Source organism: Micropterus salmoides, unplaced genomic scaffold (assembly GCF_014851395.1).
Source record: "Micropterus salmoides isolate LMB-PRFRI ecotype aquatic unplaced genomic scaffold, ASM1485139v1 Ms_hic_scaffold_18, whole genome shotgun sequence".
Classification (NCBI taxonomy): Eukaryota; Metazoa; Chordata; class Actinopteri; order Centrarchiformes; family Centrarchidae; genus Micropterus; species Micropterus salmoides.
This window is the reverse complement of record NW_024040928.1, coordinates 15,638,914-15,656,142: the sequence shown is the minus strand read 5'-3', so window position 1 is coordinate 15,656,142 and position 17,229 is coordinate 15,638,914. Positions and strand designations below refer to the sequence as shown.

General features: G+C 39.5%; 1 protein-coding gene across 1 annotated transcript; it reads right to left on the bottom strand.

Moving 5' to 3' along the window:
- Positions 1-1,308: 1,308 nt before the first annotated feature.
- On the bottom strand, positions 1,309-16,405 carry si:ch211-225h24.2. The gene is made up of 4 exons (XM_038727393.1): positions 16,038-16,405; positions 10,513-10,569; positions 4,408-4,523; positions 1,309-3,041 (listed from the first exon to the last, which is right to left on the bottom strand). Exons 1-4 carry the CDS (start codon positions 16,122-16,124, stop codon positions 2,603-2,605), a joined length of 699 nt encoding a protein of 232 aa, XP_038583321.1. The 5' UTR covers positions 16,125-16,405; the 3' UTR covers positions 1,309-2,602.
- Between the last annotated feature and the right edge of the window lie 824 nt (positions 16,406-17,229).

Here is a 17,229-nt window from a genome sequence, read left to right as displayed (position 1 = left end):
CCTCAGGGCCTGGAAGGGAAGCTATCATCGACTGAAAAATTTATTCCAAAGTTAATCAAGACATTTTGCAGGACAATGTAAGGCCATCTGTCTGCCAATTGAAGCTTAACAGAAGATTGGTGATGCAACAGGTTAACAATCCAAAGCCCAGAAGTAAATCAACAACAGAATGGCTTCAGCAGAAGAAAATACACCTTCTGGAGTGTATTAGCAATAGAAAATTTTGAAGTTGTTTTGTGTAAGTAAGTTTGATAGAACACATATTTAGGACTCTGGCTGGAGACGTTTGTTTTGTGACAGTCGCCTTTTTTTTTTGTCAAATAAAATGGATATTTTTTCATCTTACATCTGCCTCCTTGCCTCACTGGAATATACAGTTTTGCCCTTTTTGGGAAGCATGAGTCAGAAACTTCATGTCCTGCAATAGTGGCCACTACACGGTCTATAAATGGAGAAAGTTCAGCAGTGTTGCTACTCTCCATAGGACTGGCTGTCGTACAAAAACACATTTTTTTGCAAATAAGCATCTGGATGTTATTGTATGTTGCATTCAGTTTTGCAACAAGGCAAGTGTTGGTGCAGCAGGGTGTGTTATCTCTTTAAAGAAAATACAATTCATGCTGTAATATGCTTTCTTGCCTTTTTTGGCACATACTATGTAAAGTATCAATAAAATGGCATGTATCACAACCTAAGGTTGAACTGGTTCATACTGATAGCTGTATTTTGTTGTCCATTATGTAATGATTAATTGAAGGACTGTATGATCTTCACCAAAAGTTGTGTTGTTAGATATACATTTGCTTTTGTTGTATGTTTTTTATCTTTTGTGAGTGTTAGTGCATTTTCCAAATACAGTGTGTCATTTTAGCCAGTGACTTTCAGTTTAGCCCTGTGTGTGAAGTGTTTTGAAAATGTAACTTTTTGTATGTAATGTAAATTGTTTTTAAAGGCTGATAAATGAAAAGTAACTTGCTTTGCACAAGCTGACATTTTCTAAAAAAATACATTGAAAATTAAATATAATAACAAGAAATGTCACATGAATATACAAAGTGGAAGAACAGTGTTATTTTACAGAACATTATGGACAGTATTTATATGTATTATTCAATTTTTAAGGTCACGGTATGTTTTACAAGTGGCTGTCCAGCTTTAAATGCCTGCTGGTGGAAGAACTTGGGCAGGCTGTTTCTGTTTTGGCCATTTTATCAGTGAAAACCATGTGGGTGGTGAAAGCAAAGTCTGGTAAATCAAGGCGTATATTTACTCCAGACTGCAAAGTGTTGAAAGAAGTAGAGCCAGACAGTCAAACTAAATCTTTATTCTGCTTGAGAAAATGTGACGCAGCCTTTTAGTGAATAAATACAGGATACTGGCATATCCCTGGAAGCGGACTGGATGTCTGCAGTGAAGCAGACGTCAGTATCAAACAAATTCAGTAAACTGAGAAGCAAAGCCCAATGGCATAATGTTTCTCATATAATCTAAAAGAAAAATCATTGTAGAAATTAAATGAATCTCCATGGCCTCAGTCTTATAAAATACACAGATATGCAAACAGCATTAAAGAACCCACTAGCTTTTTATAATGTATCACACACTGCAACACTTCTGCTGCTCCAGCTGGTGAAGCGAACAACATCCGTGGACACTGGTTTGTAACTGGAAACCAGGAATGGACTTAAAGGCTGACGCAGCACAGGAACATGCTGGGTTGACACACCTGCATAGACATTGAGGTGAGCACAGCAGAGGATGATTCGGTCTGGTTCAAATTTACAGCAAACACATGACATAATTCTATTGATACAAGGCACTTCACAGGTGCATGGAGTCACTGTGGGAAACAACTACACACAGAGTCTGGCTTTTATGTTTTCATCATTACAAATTTTATAAAAATGTTATTCAGCATCAGATTTAAAGATGTATCAGTCTATGACACATACTCAAAACACAACAGAGCTTCAAACTTTGAGTGATTCACTAAAACAAATGTTCATGCCCATCCATAAACTTTCTCTCCTCTTACTATCCACCTCTCTCTCTCTCTCTCACACACACACACACACACACAAGAATGCACAGATTTTAAGCCCACTGTTGATGTATACATTAAGCGTGAGACTCTCATTTTGTACTCAGATGATCCGACTGCATGGACAGAAAGGAAGTGGAAACCAACAGTCTTCAGTAGCAGGTTTGCATATTCTTCATGGATTCTTTACCTTTGACAGCCACAATAATTATATGAAAATAACTTCTCCTTTTGTAGCAATATAAAACATCTAAATGCCAAGCCAGGGGATACACAGTTAAAAGGGTTCAGTAGTTTAAGGCTTTTATTTGTTTTAATTTACAGGCAGTCAGTGATTCAAATGTGGCCGCCCTGCAGAAAAAAAGCCAAATCCGCTAAAATAGTAAGGACAAACTTCATGTGTTATATTCAGGGCTTGACTACAGCATCTCAATACCAGTTGACAAAAAACACCAGTTTCTTCCAGAACTAGACTAGAGACAAGCAGATATTTGGTTCAGGTCTTCATCCTCTTTACTGATGGTAGGTAAGGAAGGAGGTGGATCAAAGGTAAAATGGCTACTATTTAAACCCTTCCCAAGCACTCTCTGACACAATCCCTCTGCTCATCCTGCTGATGCCAGCCAGCTTGACTTTGGCGCGGGCTGTCCACCTGACCGCGGCTGTTGAATCCTTGGAGTCCGACAGGTTAGCATAGCGGGAGGAGTCCTCCTCAAAACCCCGCCCCCCCCAGGAGGCCAATTCCAACGGGAGGCCTAGAGAGTTGGGGAAGGACACAGGCGAGTCCCCTTTCTTGCTCTTGTCCTCTGGGGCTTCATCGGTCACAGGCTCCGTTACATTATCCAGGCAAGGCGGCTCCCAGCCCTCCATCTTCTCCAGTTTTTTGGTGGGTGAGATCTGCCGCATTGTCATGGTAACACTATCCCAGAAGCAGTGGCCCTTCTCTGGCTTGTCCTTTTTTTCCTTCTCCTTCTCATCATCCTTGATTTTCTTGTGAGACCTTTAGAGGAAAACAGGGAGAATCAGAGATACACAAACTTTAAAGTGGCTGTTGCAGTGTAAAAAATAATCAGCTGACTTCTCACATCTTAACTAAAAATAAGACTGACTGGGTGTGTGTGAGAGATATGCTCACACAGCAAGCCATTATATAGGAATTCCCGGTTGTTTGTCAGAGGTAATTAATTTGTTTTCCTCTTCATACATGTTCCACTTCCTTAAGGGGTCTGAAAGATAACAACTGCTGGCAAATGAAGCTCTGTATTACATGTAAACAAATACAAGTGGTTGGACATGATCCCATTATTTCTAATCAAGTTTGTAAATATTTTTGCTACATACACTTAACCAGTAATGGCTACTGGGTATATCCCCCTTACAATGATGTGAACCAGGAATGATTTGGTCAGGTTTGACTTCAATATTTTTAGCACAAAGTTACATATAGTTAGTGGTATTAAAAAGTAGGCTACTTTAAATTACACTCCTTGGCCACTTCATTAGGTACACCTACACAATCTAATGCAATCCAGTACAGCAGATCTGCCACCTATTCTTCCTAAGATTATAATAGCCAGATTTTGTTACAACTTTAAAAGCGACCATATGCTTATTACTTAGGTAGTAGCACCCCTCGTGTTTGTAACTGGGATAGGCAAACCATTAGAACCACCTCTAAATATAATTTATTCCAGTTCAACACCATTTATAACTCCAACCCCAATATTAAACATATAATCAAATGCCAGTATTATCATAAATGTTGAATTTATGGCTATTAGGTTTACCTAATAAAGTGGCCACTGAGCATATCTGAACCTAATTTAACGCTAAAAAGCAAACAAATCACAGTGGGTTAGCATGGTGACCATTAGCAGATTTTGGGAAATACACTTGGTGAGAGAAAAGACCGATACCACTCTCATGTCGCTAAATAAACTACAGTCAGCAGGTGGTTAGCTTAGCTTAGCATGCTGAGCCTGACTCTTTCTAATTAGCCAGCTTTTAGTAGGCGGGTTTTTAAACTTTGGACAGGCTGGCTGTTTCCATTCTCTATGATCAGCCTACTTGCTCTAGCTCCATACTTAGCAAATAGACATAAGAGGTATTGATCTCACTAACTAAGCAAAGAAGCACATTTCCAAAATGTGAAACTATTATTATACCCTTAAATATCTTTTAAAAGTACCCATTATTATTATTATTATTTTGTTTACGTGTTAAGTTATTGATACTTTAACTTGTAAGCATTTACAAGGTTGTCGATGGGGATAACATATCCTCATAATGATTAGCATGTAAAAACACAGTAAGTACTCAGAGTAACATGTTTAATGATAACGTTATAACTATAAGTGTAAGCTCACCCTCTTCGGTCAGCCAGGTTTACTCCGGTCAACAAGAAGTGCTCATCATCTTGAGAGGAGAACATCTTCTTCTCCCTCCTCTCTTTCTTGGACATGATCTTCTTCACCTTGGCCTCCTGACAGAAACCAGCAGAAAAGAGAACATTTGATTTTGAACTGCACAGCCGAAATGATTATCCTCTTCTGTTGCATGGTAGTGTGTTATCTCCCATGCCTGTTTGTGAGTGATTTATGCTCCCCGAAAAGGTTGATTTCATAAAGTCAACTTCACAGGAATTTAGAAAAGCAGTTCAGATTGATGAAGGTGCATTTTTTTTTTTTTTTAAATGGGCTTCACTGGCTCTGAACTGCTCTTCCTCAAACCTAAACCATCTATACAGCAATCATCCATTTTTAAAACTACTCTTTTTGGTTAACAAAAGGTAATCAGTCTCACACAAGTTGTTTTTTTTTTTGCAACACCAATCTTTTTTAAAGGGATAGCTTGACATTTTGAGACACATTGTTTTGTAGAGAACTGGAAGATTGATATCACTCTCATGTCTGTATGGTGAATATGAAGCTACTGTCATCAGTTGGTTAGTTAAGCTAACTTGTGCAAAACATGTAAATCAATAGTAAAATTCAAATGCTGTGGTTTTATAGTGGCATTATGTGCTGCAACTATTTCTTGACTGGGCACAGTGACCTCCTGGAGTCTTTGGACAGAGCCAGGCTAGCCGTTTTTCCCTAAACATGAAGCTTAATTTAGCTCTGGCTTTTTCCAAGGGTAACAAAATCTGCCTAGAAGCACTGCTAAAGCTAACTAATTAACATGATAAATCTCATTTGGTTAATCTGTAGAAGCGTATATAAATGTCATGTTGTGGTTTCTTGTCCGGACGTTACTCCACTAGTAGGCAGATTCTCTTACCTTTGGATAGAGCCGTTTCCCCCACGTTTCAAGACATTATGCTATGCTAAGCTAACTGGCTGCTGGTTATAGCTTCATACAGTATTTACTGTACAGACATGAAAGCAGTATTGATCTTCCCATCCAACTCTCTGCAAGAACGCAAACCAGCATATTCCCGAAATGTTGAACTTCTCCTTTAAGGTTTATAATGCTACAACCAACCAGGCAACTTTCTTATTGCTGTTGGAGAAGAAAACTCATAACTACACATATATTGAGTCACATATAGAGAGACCAATTGAGTGGCACTGACTAATAACACACAGCACATTCCAGTGGTAGGACCCTCCACTCCCACTGAAACTGCCCCGGACTCCCCGTCACGTCAGAATTCCTCCCTGCACTCACAGCTTTCCACCGAGCACAGATTCCACCTTCCACAGCGAATATGAACAAGCTTTTGGCCCTTTCTATCCATGCCTGGGAAGAATTCCCAATGTTAACTGTCAAGGTCATAACGTTTACTCCCTACTCACATCTGTGCCTGCTTTTGCTTTACCGTTATCAAATCATTCTCAGTACACACAACATTATTTGATGAATGCATCTGACCTTGGCAGCCCATGTAAACGGCTTCTTTTGTTTCTATATTTTAAGCATCTAAGAGGTGTCCGATTCAAACCAGAGGATGTGACAGCGGCCATAACAAGCAAACAGCTAGCTGGACATGAAAGCAGTCATCACTCAAGCCAAACAGGATTACGTACAATAAGATCACCAGGTCTGAGATCAAGCTTCAGAATGTCACAGTTTAGATAACTTGAACTTACAGAACAGTTCATCCTACTGATATGCAGGCCACACAGATACACTTTATCAAACACACACAAAACTACGTATTCAAAACTACGTGACATTTTATGGATTCATTTTACTCTGCCTAACTTTGGTATCTCATATGGATACAGACACTGTTGCTGATAAGAGAAAAATCAAATCTCACCTCTCATCGTCATGAACGAGTTTTTTATCATAAAAAATATTTACAACATTTTGTCTCAGCTATTTCAGCGCCCTGTCTCTTCTCTTTCTGTCTCACTCCTCGCTCTGCTTCTTGTTTCCTGTGTGCTGCCAAGTGTAAACCGTGGATCAGATTTGCTCTAGTTCGAGCTTTTCAGAGCAGAAACCAGAGATGCCAAAGCAGATTGAGTGTATGTGTGTGTGTGCATGAACTGTAGCATAATTCCAGCTGTGTGTGTGCATGCATGCATGCGTGCCCATACAGAGGCCTGCCTATTCACCATTCTCTTCAGCATTAACCTCCGGGCCTCTAGATCCAAAGCAGCTCAGTGCCCAGTAATCTCTCTGGCCAAAAAGTAGGTAAACCAAGCAGCTCACTGAGGCTCGCTGTGTGGGGGAGCTTTACCTACAGCTCCATGCCTGGCAGAACAATAGAGCTCTTATTGGCCCAAATTCTTCCATCCATACCCCAGAGATGGAAACTGCGAGATTAAAGAGGTATTTGTATTTAGAAATATTGCTAAATTTGGTTATCAGACACAATAGTTTTTTTTAAAGCTAGTCTTTTTTTGATGGGCTAATGTGAAAGCCTTAGCTTCAGTTACTGGAGATCCTGCATTTACTTTTCATGGGTTCTGATCCACCTACGGCCTTTGTTGCTTGACATCTTTTTCCTGTGCCTCTCTGCTACACGTAATATATGAGGGCTGCTCCTGTTCACTATTACCATTATAAATAATAATTTTGACGCTTATTCGCTTTCTTGTCAAAAGTTAGTTACCGATCCATTCAATATGAAGCTACCATCAGCAGGGGGAAACAGCAATCTTAACAAAACCCACCTACCAGCACCTCTAACCTCGACACATATCTTGTTTGTTTAATCGGTATGAAAACCAAAGATTGTAAATAACTAATACAGTAAGGTTTCACAGTGGGTTATGTGGCAGCTATGCTAGTGTTTCCCCCGGTTTTCAGTCTTTATGAAAAGCTAAGATAACTGGCTGCTGGCTGTAGCTACACATTAACCATTAGAGATGAGGATGGCATTCATCTTCTCGTTTAGCTCTCAGCATAAAAGAAAATAACCTTATTTCCCAAACTGTTATCCTCCATTTAACATTTCAGCCACTGTGTCAGTTTGATCCCTGTCATAGAAGTGAATGACATTATTGCACAGTGTAGGAAGTCAGTCCTTTATATATGAAATATATGTTATTTTAAAGGCGAAATGAAGAATGGTTTGCAAATATGGTTTGATGAAGTTTATGTTGGAAAACGGTAATACAGCAGTCTAGAATTAAACTCCCTCTATCTAGAAATGGAATCAGCCTTTTACAGTGAAAAACTACTTTGTGGGTCCTAATATGAGCATAAAACAGCCAACGGTGGAAGAAGTGTAGCCATCCACAGAGTCAGAGCAGTCTGTGGCTATTTTCAGCCTTGTTTTTCTTCCACGGTGATTGTTCCCGTCCAAAAGGCCCAGCTCCTCGAAAGAATGCTGCGTTTCCTTCCCTTCTTCAGCCCAGCCACCCCTATCTTCACAAACAGGACAGGTCATGAAATATGTCCTGTGAACTAAGTCAGCTAGCTAGCTATACCTACAGTAGCAAGGCAGCCAGAGTCAAAGACAATGTCTTGTGAATGTGTGAGGTTTACACTTAAGATTTACGCAGTTAGAGTTCAATCACAACCACACCTATAAGTTAAGGCTTGTTGTCAGTACTTATCAGGAGATGTTACATATCTCTCATCACCATCTCACTCACACAAACATTGTTTGGAGTGGGCATCGGTGCAGATAAAGTAGCTTCCCCCACACAAGTTTTCAGAAATGAGGTCTAACGTTATGGCCATAGCTTTTTGTAATTTGAGGTATATATGCAGTAGGGGTATAAAAAAAATACAGAACCAAAACAGTCATTCATGAGTTGCTTCACTAGTAGCAAGGACAATATACCCGCACTGCAGCACATATGTGTTTTACGCCACCCAATGACTGGTTTGTCAGAGCTGACGGGGGGCTCTGGAGCAACCGTAGTAACAGATTAGACCAAAGCAACTAAGAGTATTATGGAGACTATGGCGGAAAAAACTAAGAAGCATCCAAAAAAAAAAACATTTGTGAAAAAAAACTCTGTAATCCTTCCTCTTAACGCAATCAAAAAAAGAAAGCCTTCCCTTGTTGGAGAGTACTAAGGGAAGAGAAGGGACTGCAGGCAGACACGGATTTTACGTTACTTGCTCTCTGACAGGTTTTTGTATAATATTTGGAGCAGGCTATGTAGCCATTTCATTTACTCTACCTAAATAATGGATTATTTTCTTCTAACTGTGGAAGTTTCTGTATATTAACACTAGCCTGGGGCGAGCTCTCATGTAGGCATCCGTCATGAGCACTCGTCGACAGCGTTTGTTTAATTACTCTCACTGCCAGAAGGGGAAGACAAAAGTTCTACACGGCTGGGTTAACTAACCTTGACTAAGGGTTTGTTTAAAGATTATTGTCTCACATCTTTTTCGTGCATGTAATAGGTTTGCAAAGTAAAAAAAAGCCCAAGGTCCACTCCAAAAGGGAATTCCCATCTCCCACAGAAAACACTCCTCTGAACTGTCTGAAAAAGCTTGATTGTAGTCCTGCCTTTACTTTCGTAACCTATCTGCGTCACTATGCAAAATTGGTCATAATGCTTGCCTAGCAGCTGGTGTGGCACGCCCTCAGAAACAGAGGTGGAGAAACACACTGAGCTGCATCACACACAGAGTCTGACCACAGCCTCTCCTCACCCCCACTCTCCTTACCAAAACTTAGATACCCTCCAGACAGTCAATGGACATAAGATTGTTTCTGTGATGGAGAGACAGCTAAAACGTTTTGTATGAAAGACAAATTTTAACTTAACACCTTGAAACTCTTGCACCAGTTTAAGTTAAGAAGCTGGTTCGGGAACATGTACAGTTGAACCAAAGCCCTGGGCCGGTTTCAATCTTTAAACATTTTGCGCCAGTTTGCTTCGTCTTCGGATTGAGCGATATATTTCCTCGAAACAGTGTGCAATGTTGCGCAACGGACTTTGAGGTAAGTTTTCTCCCGTTCGGTGGGCATGTCAAAGGTGTTACCCAATCAGCTGCGATAAGGCAGTAAAGTGCAGTGCGATAGGAAATTCAAAGCTCCACCATTTCTGTTGAAATAAACGTTTTACAGTGTTTTGTAGGGACTGAACTGAGCCCGGATTACCAGCCAGTCAGGACCCACCTTACTATGTTTCTGATTGCCCTGTTGTCCCTAACTAGGTACTGCCCATTCAAACAAAGATCAAATAGTGAGATGCTTCATTCAGTAGCTAAAACGGAGCGGTCAACACACAGGATGATAAGCTGTTGCAGAAATGTGCACTATGACAAAAATATTAAACCATTCTGGTAAAACTCCTAAATCAATTTATGCTTATTATAAAATTATTAAAGTGAGCATTTTATGACCACTTTAACCTGTATGATCATCTCATTGCATGTGCTTCTTTTTTCTGACATTGTTGCAGCACTTCCAGATCTTATCAATTAACTTGAGTTGTGTACAATGTTATTATTACTGATAAAAATCATGGTCAAAACTGCAAAATGTAAGACTCAAGAATTACCCTTTGCACATTTACCCTAAGCTACAGTGACCCCCCTAAACAGTTCCAAACTGTGAGTTTCAGAATAAAGATAACAGTACAAGCACAGACACACACGCGTCATAACAATAAACAGACAATGACAGTTTTCCAGTGATAGGCTACAGATAAAGCAGGGGGTGAACTCTGAAGGCTGGTGTGTTTACAGATAAACACTACAGCCTCAGCAGTCCTTCCACCCTCCTGCTTTACCTCAGCTGCACTACATAGTGTTTCATCTATGTAGTCACTGGGGTAATTGAAGGATGTGGACATTTTTGGCGACATAAGATTGATTCTTTAAGGGTTACACAATCATGAGCGTGATGTCAGAAGTGCAAGCATGTGCGCATGACTGTACAGTCATTGTGTTAGAAGATAAGCGCATGCAGGACGAGTGCATATCTTTTTTTGGGGGGGCGGGGGGTAACTGTCAGACGTAAAACTCTGTAAACTGAGTTTAAGTTTGGAAGCAAATAGTGTGTTTGTGTCTGTGTTGCGTCCGTATAGCAGTGAAATTGTGCTGTTTACCTTGGATACTGCAGTGACAGCTTCCTCCTCCTCTTCCTCTCCTTCTACGTCTTTGTCCTGAGACACACACACACATACAGCAGCAGTGAGTTAACACAAATAGTAACCCCCAAACACAAACACACACATACCTTCCACTCTTTGCGGCAGGGATGTGTGTGGAGTGTGTGCAGGCTTTCCTGTTAAAAAAACAAAAGGCAACCTTTTTAATGCTGTAGCATAAACACGCTGTTTGGAGGGTGAGATGGAGGGATAGATGGACGGAGGACTGGGGGGATGAGGGGAAGCCACTGTACTCAGAGGGCAGGTTTAAACAAAACAGAGAAAACAAATTTGTGACCTATTGCATCAACAGTATGTCACACTCTTTGGGTATATAAGTAGAGCTATTTTGGGTCCATTGTGCTTCAGTTTACAGGCTTTTCCCCCCAATGATTCATATATCCTTTGTGTAATATTTGTGTTAAAGTTTCATAATTTTTTTATTGTTTTGTGGGATAAATCTAATAATAATAATAATAATAATAGGTGATAACGATAAATCAATAGACAGAGCTACAAGCCTGAGGCTTGTGGACTTGAGTCAGACTTAAGTCACAATAATGAGGTTTTAACTTAACTTTAACGGACTGCTGTTTTTTAAGAAATTCCAACAGCCTATGTTGTGTAGTAAAGTATAATGAAAATAAAGTTGAATGTAATTGAATTAGCTTAACCTGAATGAAGAAAAAACAATCAAGTCTCAACTTTGGCCCTGATGAAAATTCGCTGACAAACGGAAAGTAAATCAGACAGCCTCAAGTAGACCTTTCATAGTCCCACACCTTTTTGTTAATTGAAACAACTGGTTGTCAGATATGTGAGATACACTATTAAGAAAAACTTTGAAGACCCATTTCACTGAGTCTTACACTCATTAAGAAATCCATTTTGACTGATATTAACCATTATCATAGACTTCACTTGGACTTGCTCCAAAAGACTTCAAAAAAAGCTTTAAATCATAAGAAAAGGGCAGCAAGAAGTCATCAGATGTGCAGCTGAGCCTGAGATTACTGAAGTGGAGCCAGAATTTCTGTAAAATGATCAAAGCTGTAAGAACGTCTGACATCTAAAGACTCCGTGAGAGAGAGGAGGGGAAACGGTGGTTGGACATGTCTGAGCAAAGTCTGCTGGGTCTCCGCCACCTGAGCCGATCAAAGACACACTCACACATACTGATTGCTGAGTACTTTTAAAAGCGCTGCGTAAAAGCATTAAAGAACTTGAAATAGAGGAAGAGGGGAGGGCAGATTTGGGGGGGGGGGGGGGGGGGGGTCGTGTTACAGGAAAAAAAAAAAAAAAAAAACACTCCAAACAACAGAAAGCAAGAGTTCTGTTTTCGCACCTCAGGGGGTCGTTTTTTTCTCAGTCTTTCTCTCATTCCTTCTTTGACTGTGTCAGTGTGTAAATTTTAGAGTTGTCTTTCAAAAAGCCAGATTACTAGGCAATAAAGACGCACAGTGAATTTCAATCTAAAGTACCAACAGTAGTCTTCAAGGGGCATTGCACACCAACTATACTCCACATTCTCCAAGCACAGGGACTAGCACTTGACCAAAAATATTTAAAGGAATAGTTTTATACATACATTTACATTTTAAGAACTATGAGGATTCACTTTCTTGAGTTTGATGAGAAGATTGGCACCACACTCTCATATGATTGCAGTTAATATGAAGCTCACTAATGAACATGCTGTATCTCATCTATTGTTGTAAAAACAACAACTTGTGGGGGACGAGCAGGGACTTCCTGGAGTCTTTGGACAGAGCGAGGCTAGCTACTTTCCAGACTATGCTAAACTAAGCTAACCCTCTCTTGGCTACAGCTTCACACTTGGCGTACAGATATGAGACCTGCATCAACATTCTGGTCTAAATTTCAGTAAAAAAAACAAACAAACAAAAAAAAAAAAAACACGTAATCATATTTTTTGGAATGACAAACTTTTGCTTTGATTGTAAAAATGCTTAAGACATACTGACAATTTGGTTTGAACTTGTAAGACAAAACCCACAAACGTTTGATTTCCAGGATTTTTACCCTATGCCCTTCAACAGATGATCCACTCAGCTTTACCTTTCTGTTCTTCACCACTAATGATTTAGATGTGAGGACGTCTGAAGTTTTTTTGCACAGACCTGATCTGTACTTTTGTGATCCCACTTCACAAAGAGGGCCCCTATGGTGGAATTAAGAGTGGTGTTATTGAAGTACTCAGGTGTGTTAGCACTTTAAGCCACAGACAAACAGGCACACGCACCTCCCGCAAGCTCACAGCTGCCTTTTACAGCCTGTTGAACTTCAATAGAGTGAGTGGTGAGAAAGCAATCTGCGGCACAGGGCCTGTACTGTAGTCGCCTTCAGCACTGTGGAGGGAGGAAAGATATTAACTTCAAATCCTGCATTTTCTCTCCTCCCTTCCTCCTTTGTACCCTCCTTCATTTCCTCTGTTTGTCCATGGATGTATTATCCCTTTATACTTGTCTGTCTGTGTCTGTCTGTATTGGTGACAATGATGTACGCTTTCAACTCCTTTGATAGGCACTACATGTAAATCATCTGTTCTGCCATGAAACATACACAGAGATAACAGGGAGCAAACAAAGTACACAAGAATGAGACTCACTTTATCTTGTAACGACCATAAGTAAACATTTTGATCTTATTCGAAAAAATATTATAAACTTACAGAGGTGGGCTAAAGGCTAGAAAAGCAGACTTGTGGGTCACTGGCTCCATCCCTGTTCCACCAGAATAAATGCTGGAGGAAGAAAGTGAAAGAACAGCGCTTGTGGTGCCTTTGAGGTCCCTGACCATTATTGTTAACACCCAGAAGGGCCCAACAGATCAGACTGTGGTGGTTCTGAGCAAAAAGGGGCAAAAAGAGGTAAACCTAGACCTAATTTATATAAAGATTATTTTATTGCTTTGGAAGTCAGGTGTTTCTGTTATTTTGTGTACCTTTTGTTTATATGCTGTATATTTCAGACAAATTTGGCAAAAAGATGTGTTTCTGAATATTACTGACGCACATATATAATAAATATTATGTAAAACAAAACAAAAACCGCCATCTTATTTATAAAGTGGCAAAAAACAACAACTTTTCTAACTAGAGCTGGAACTATTGGTCGATTTGTTGATTAGTCGATCGTCAGAAAATATATTGGTAATTATCTTGATAATGGATTAATCATTTAAGTTGCTGGTTTTGAACTGTTTGTCAAATAAAACAAACCATATGTAAACTGGAATTCTGGGAAATTGTAATGAGCATTTGACTATTTTCTGACAGTTTACAGACCACACCATTCAACTGCAGATTAATAGATCTGAAGATAAACTGAAAATAATTTGTAACTTTATTTTGAACCCTGACCTTCCTGTTAAGTTTCTCTTCATTGTAGCTTTAAAGTTGATAAAACATTTTTCTAATTCCATCTGACATGTTTGATTATCTTCAACATCACAGGATAATCTATCTTTTGCCCTCTCTACTGTGAGAGGTAGATCGGACCAGAGTAGCTACTGTGATTTGACCAAGGGGAAGGAAAATCCTGCATGTCCAGACTGTGTTATCATAACTTTTGATCCTAGCTTCATCCTTTATCACTGCTGTGCTGGATCTGCCTCTTTTCTCTGTGTTTACGACATTTTATGATCAAACCCCTGACCCCTGGATGTACTTTATTGCAATGGAGACTCGAGGAGACCTCCCTGATGACTTTCCCAGGAATTCTGAGGAGTAGTTCCTACTCTAATCCCAGATCAGCTCTTATCGCCAAAAAAGTAGCTGGTGACCACTGGACACAGATTCACAAGCTGAACTCAAAGCAGCTCTTTGGGGGTAAGGCCCACATGCCTTGGTTCCCAGGGTGGAAGTAAAGAACGGCCAATAAAACCCAGGCGAGGGTCACAGATCTCCACATTATCTCAACAACAGATGAAAAATGCTGGGAAATGGTGTTGGCTGATCTTTCCAATTCCCTGCTACATGACACATCCAGTGAATGTTCTATGGCAATACACTCAAGGAGATGGAGGCAGGTAATCTGACATGGTTTATTATCACACAGTGTCTTAAAATGAACTTAAACTTCATCTTCTCTGTCAAAATAAAAATAGTTTTTGTTTGACAGCTTTGTGTCTCCTCTTATTATCTTATTTGTTAATGTTTATTGATTTACTTTCTTCATTAAACCTGGATTCGTTACACAGTTTAAAGGCATTTTTATCACAAGTACAGTGAGCTGATTAGATACCACATGCTTTCACTCCACCAGGGCTCCAAACTTTATGAAGAAAAAAAAAAAAAAATGCTATCCAGGGATTCTGGCCTCCTGTGTGTGTGTGGCTTATCATGGATCCTCCCCTATGCCCCCCAGCACCTTGACAGAGCCCAGCTGCTTGCAAGTGCCAGATAGAGATGACACAGAGGCTCAGATCTTACATGCCGCTGCTCACCTGAGAATTGTGCAGTTGTGTGTTTCTTTGTATGCGTCTATCATTTTTTTAAACACAAGTACATTGTTGTTAGTTGTTACCTTTTGACTAACAAGTGCTGTCAGTCAGTCGAGTCTTTAAGCTTTATATGATGCAAAGTTGACACAAATTTAAGTCTAAAGTTCTTTCTTTCTACTGTATTTCTATTTAAACTGTATATTTTATATATATAATATATAAAATATTCCTGTTTTATACATTTATGTCGGTGCTAAAGCACTCAATGATAATAGTGGAGTCAGCATACTTCTCTTTCTCCTTTTTCCACAGCTTTATTCCTGTAATTTCCCATGAAGAAGACTATAGTATGCTATAGTTTAATAGCTTCTTTAGATATTCTTACAGTTTTACAGTATCTAAAATATGTTTGGATTGGTTGGACGTCTCAGCATTTTCTGTCACTCTCTTCCTCGGCAGACATGACATGAGTTTGAGTACTTGTCCTCCTCCTCCTCCCTCTGCTCCACAATCTCAATTTAACAGCATAAGGTGTATATGGTTACTTTTTAGGTTAGGTAAGTTTAGCAGCTTCAATAGATAAGTATTTTAAATATTCTTAAGAGTAATTTTAAAATAATAGTTGCAGACTAGACTTGTGCCTAATTATGATCATTTATATCTAGTTTTTAATGGCTTTTTTACTCATTGACTCATAATAATTACTATATTGATCTATATATCATCTAAACAAATCTTTTTCTTCAATCATTTGAAACCTGGCATGCTATGAATTTTGACCCAGCTTTACTGTTACGACCTTGCCTCATTTTGCTTTCCTGACACTTGTTCCTGGGGGGGGGGGACCCTGAAACAAATGAAACGGTGGGCTGAACAAGTGCAACAAGACAGTTTAGAGATACACAGGATCATTTTTGCCGTTTTTTAAAACCCAGCTGTTTCAGGTACGTCGCCAAACATGATTGCCTGTCATTGTAAGCAGTCGATTGTTTGAGTTTCCTTTCCATCCGTGTCATTACCTTGTAGGAGTGATGATAGTGCCAGGACATGTCTTCCTCCTCTGACGCATAATCCACCAGCATTTTACTCTTGCTTTTCTTGAACATATCACCACTTATCGCTGAAACAAGCCGTCTTGATCTGTTGAAAGAGTTGCCTTCCACGGTCCAGAAAAATCTAAAGTTCCCCCTGAACTTTTTGGCCCCGTTTGTCCGTTTTCAGCGACGCACCACCGCAGCGCGTTCCGGTATTTTGGTTATTTCTGTAACAGCAAATCCAGTAGGCGTTCTCTGCAAACAGCTTATTAATTAATAGAGGTACCAGGAGCTGGAGGATCGGGCTTTTTTCGAAATGACGCTCACTATTTCGTAAGTGTTTGGCGTGTGTTTGGTGCGTTTTTACGCACCTGGACCTTGAACAGTTGCTCCTCCCATAAACCCTCCTTCTCTCCTGCTCCATGAAGTTGCCATGGTAGAAGGAGGAAGGGGTCATACGTCTCATCTCTGGCCAAAGCAAGCATTGACCTAAGCACTGATGTAAAATAATATATATTTATGCAGAACTTTTTCATGTTCGAAAGAACTGAAGCCTGGAAAAAAACGGAAACGGATATTTGGAAGTCTGCTGTTTGACACACAGTGAAACACTCTTCAGTTCTCAAGGAGTCTGTTTTTTGTTTAAATTACTTTGTATATACAGACCTATGAAGTAGGTCACAGGTTATTTAAAAGTAAAATCATTATGTAAGTAGAAGTATAGACGAATTGTTAGCAAAGTGTAAACATTTCAAATGTAGCAGAATGTCTCCAGTCCATGTTATATTTTCATATAAGTTTTTATAGAATTATTATTACTAATACATGTTATCAGTATTTTAATGTGGCTGCTGGTCATTTTAACCACTTGATATTTGGTTGGACAGGTTCATTTTTAAGAGTTCATCATATTTTATGAAATGTTCATAGCATATGTAAAATGTAACTTCAATGATGTAAAAAGTACAACATTTCACTCTGAAATGTCACGCTGTAGAGGTTTAAAGTCGCCAAAAATGGAAATACACCTGTGTATGTTGTGCATGGCTCTTTGAGTAAATATCTTTATTACTGTCTATGTGATGTGTTACATAATATCTAATGTAATATTTAATATTTTAGTAATTGTTTTGCCATAATTAGGCCTAAGTGTATTTCTGTGTGATCTGCTACACAC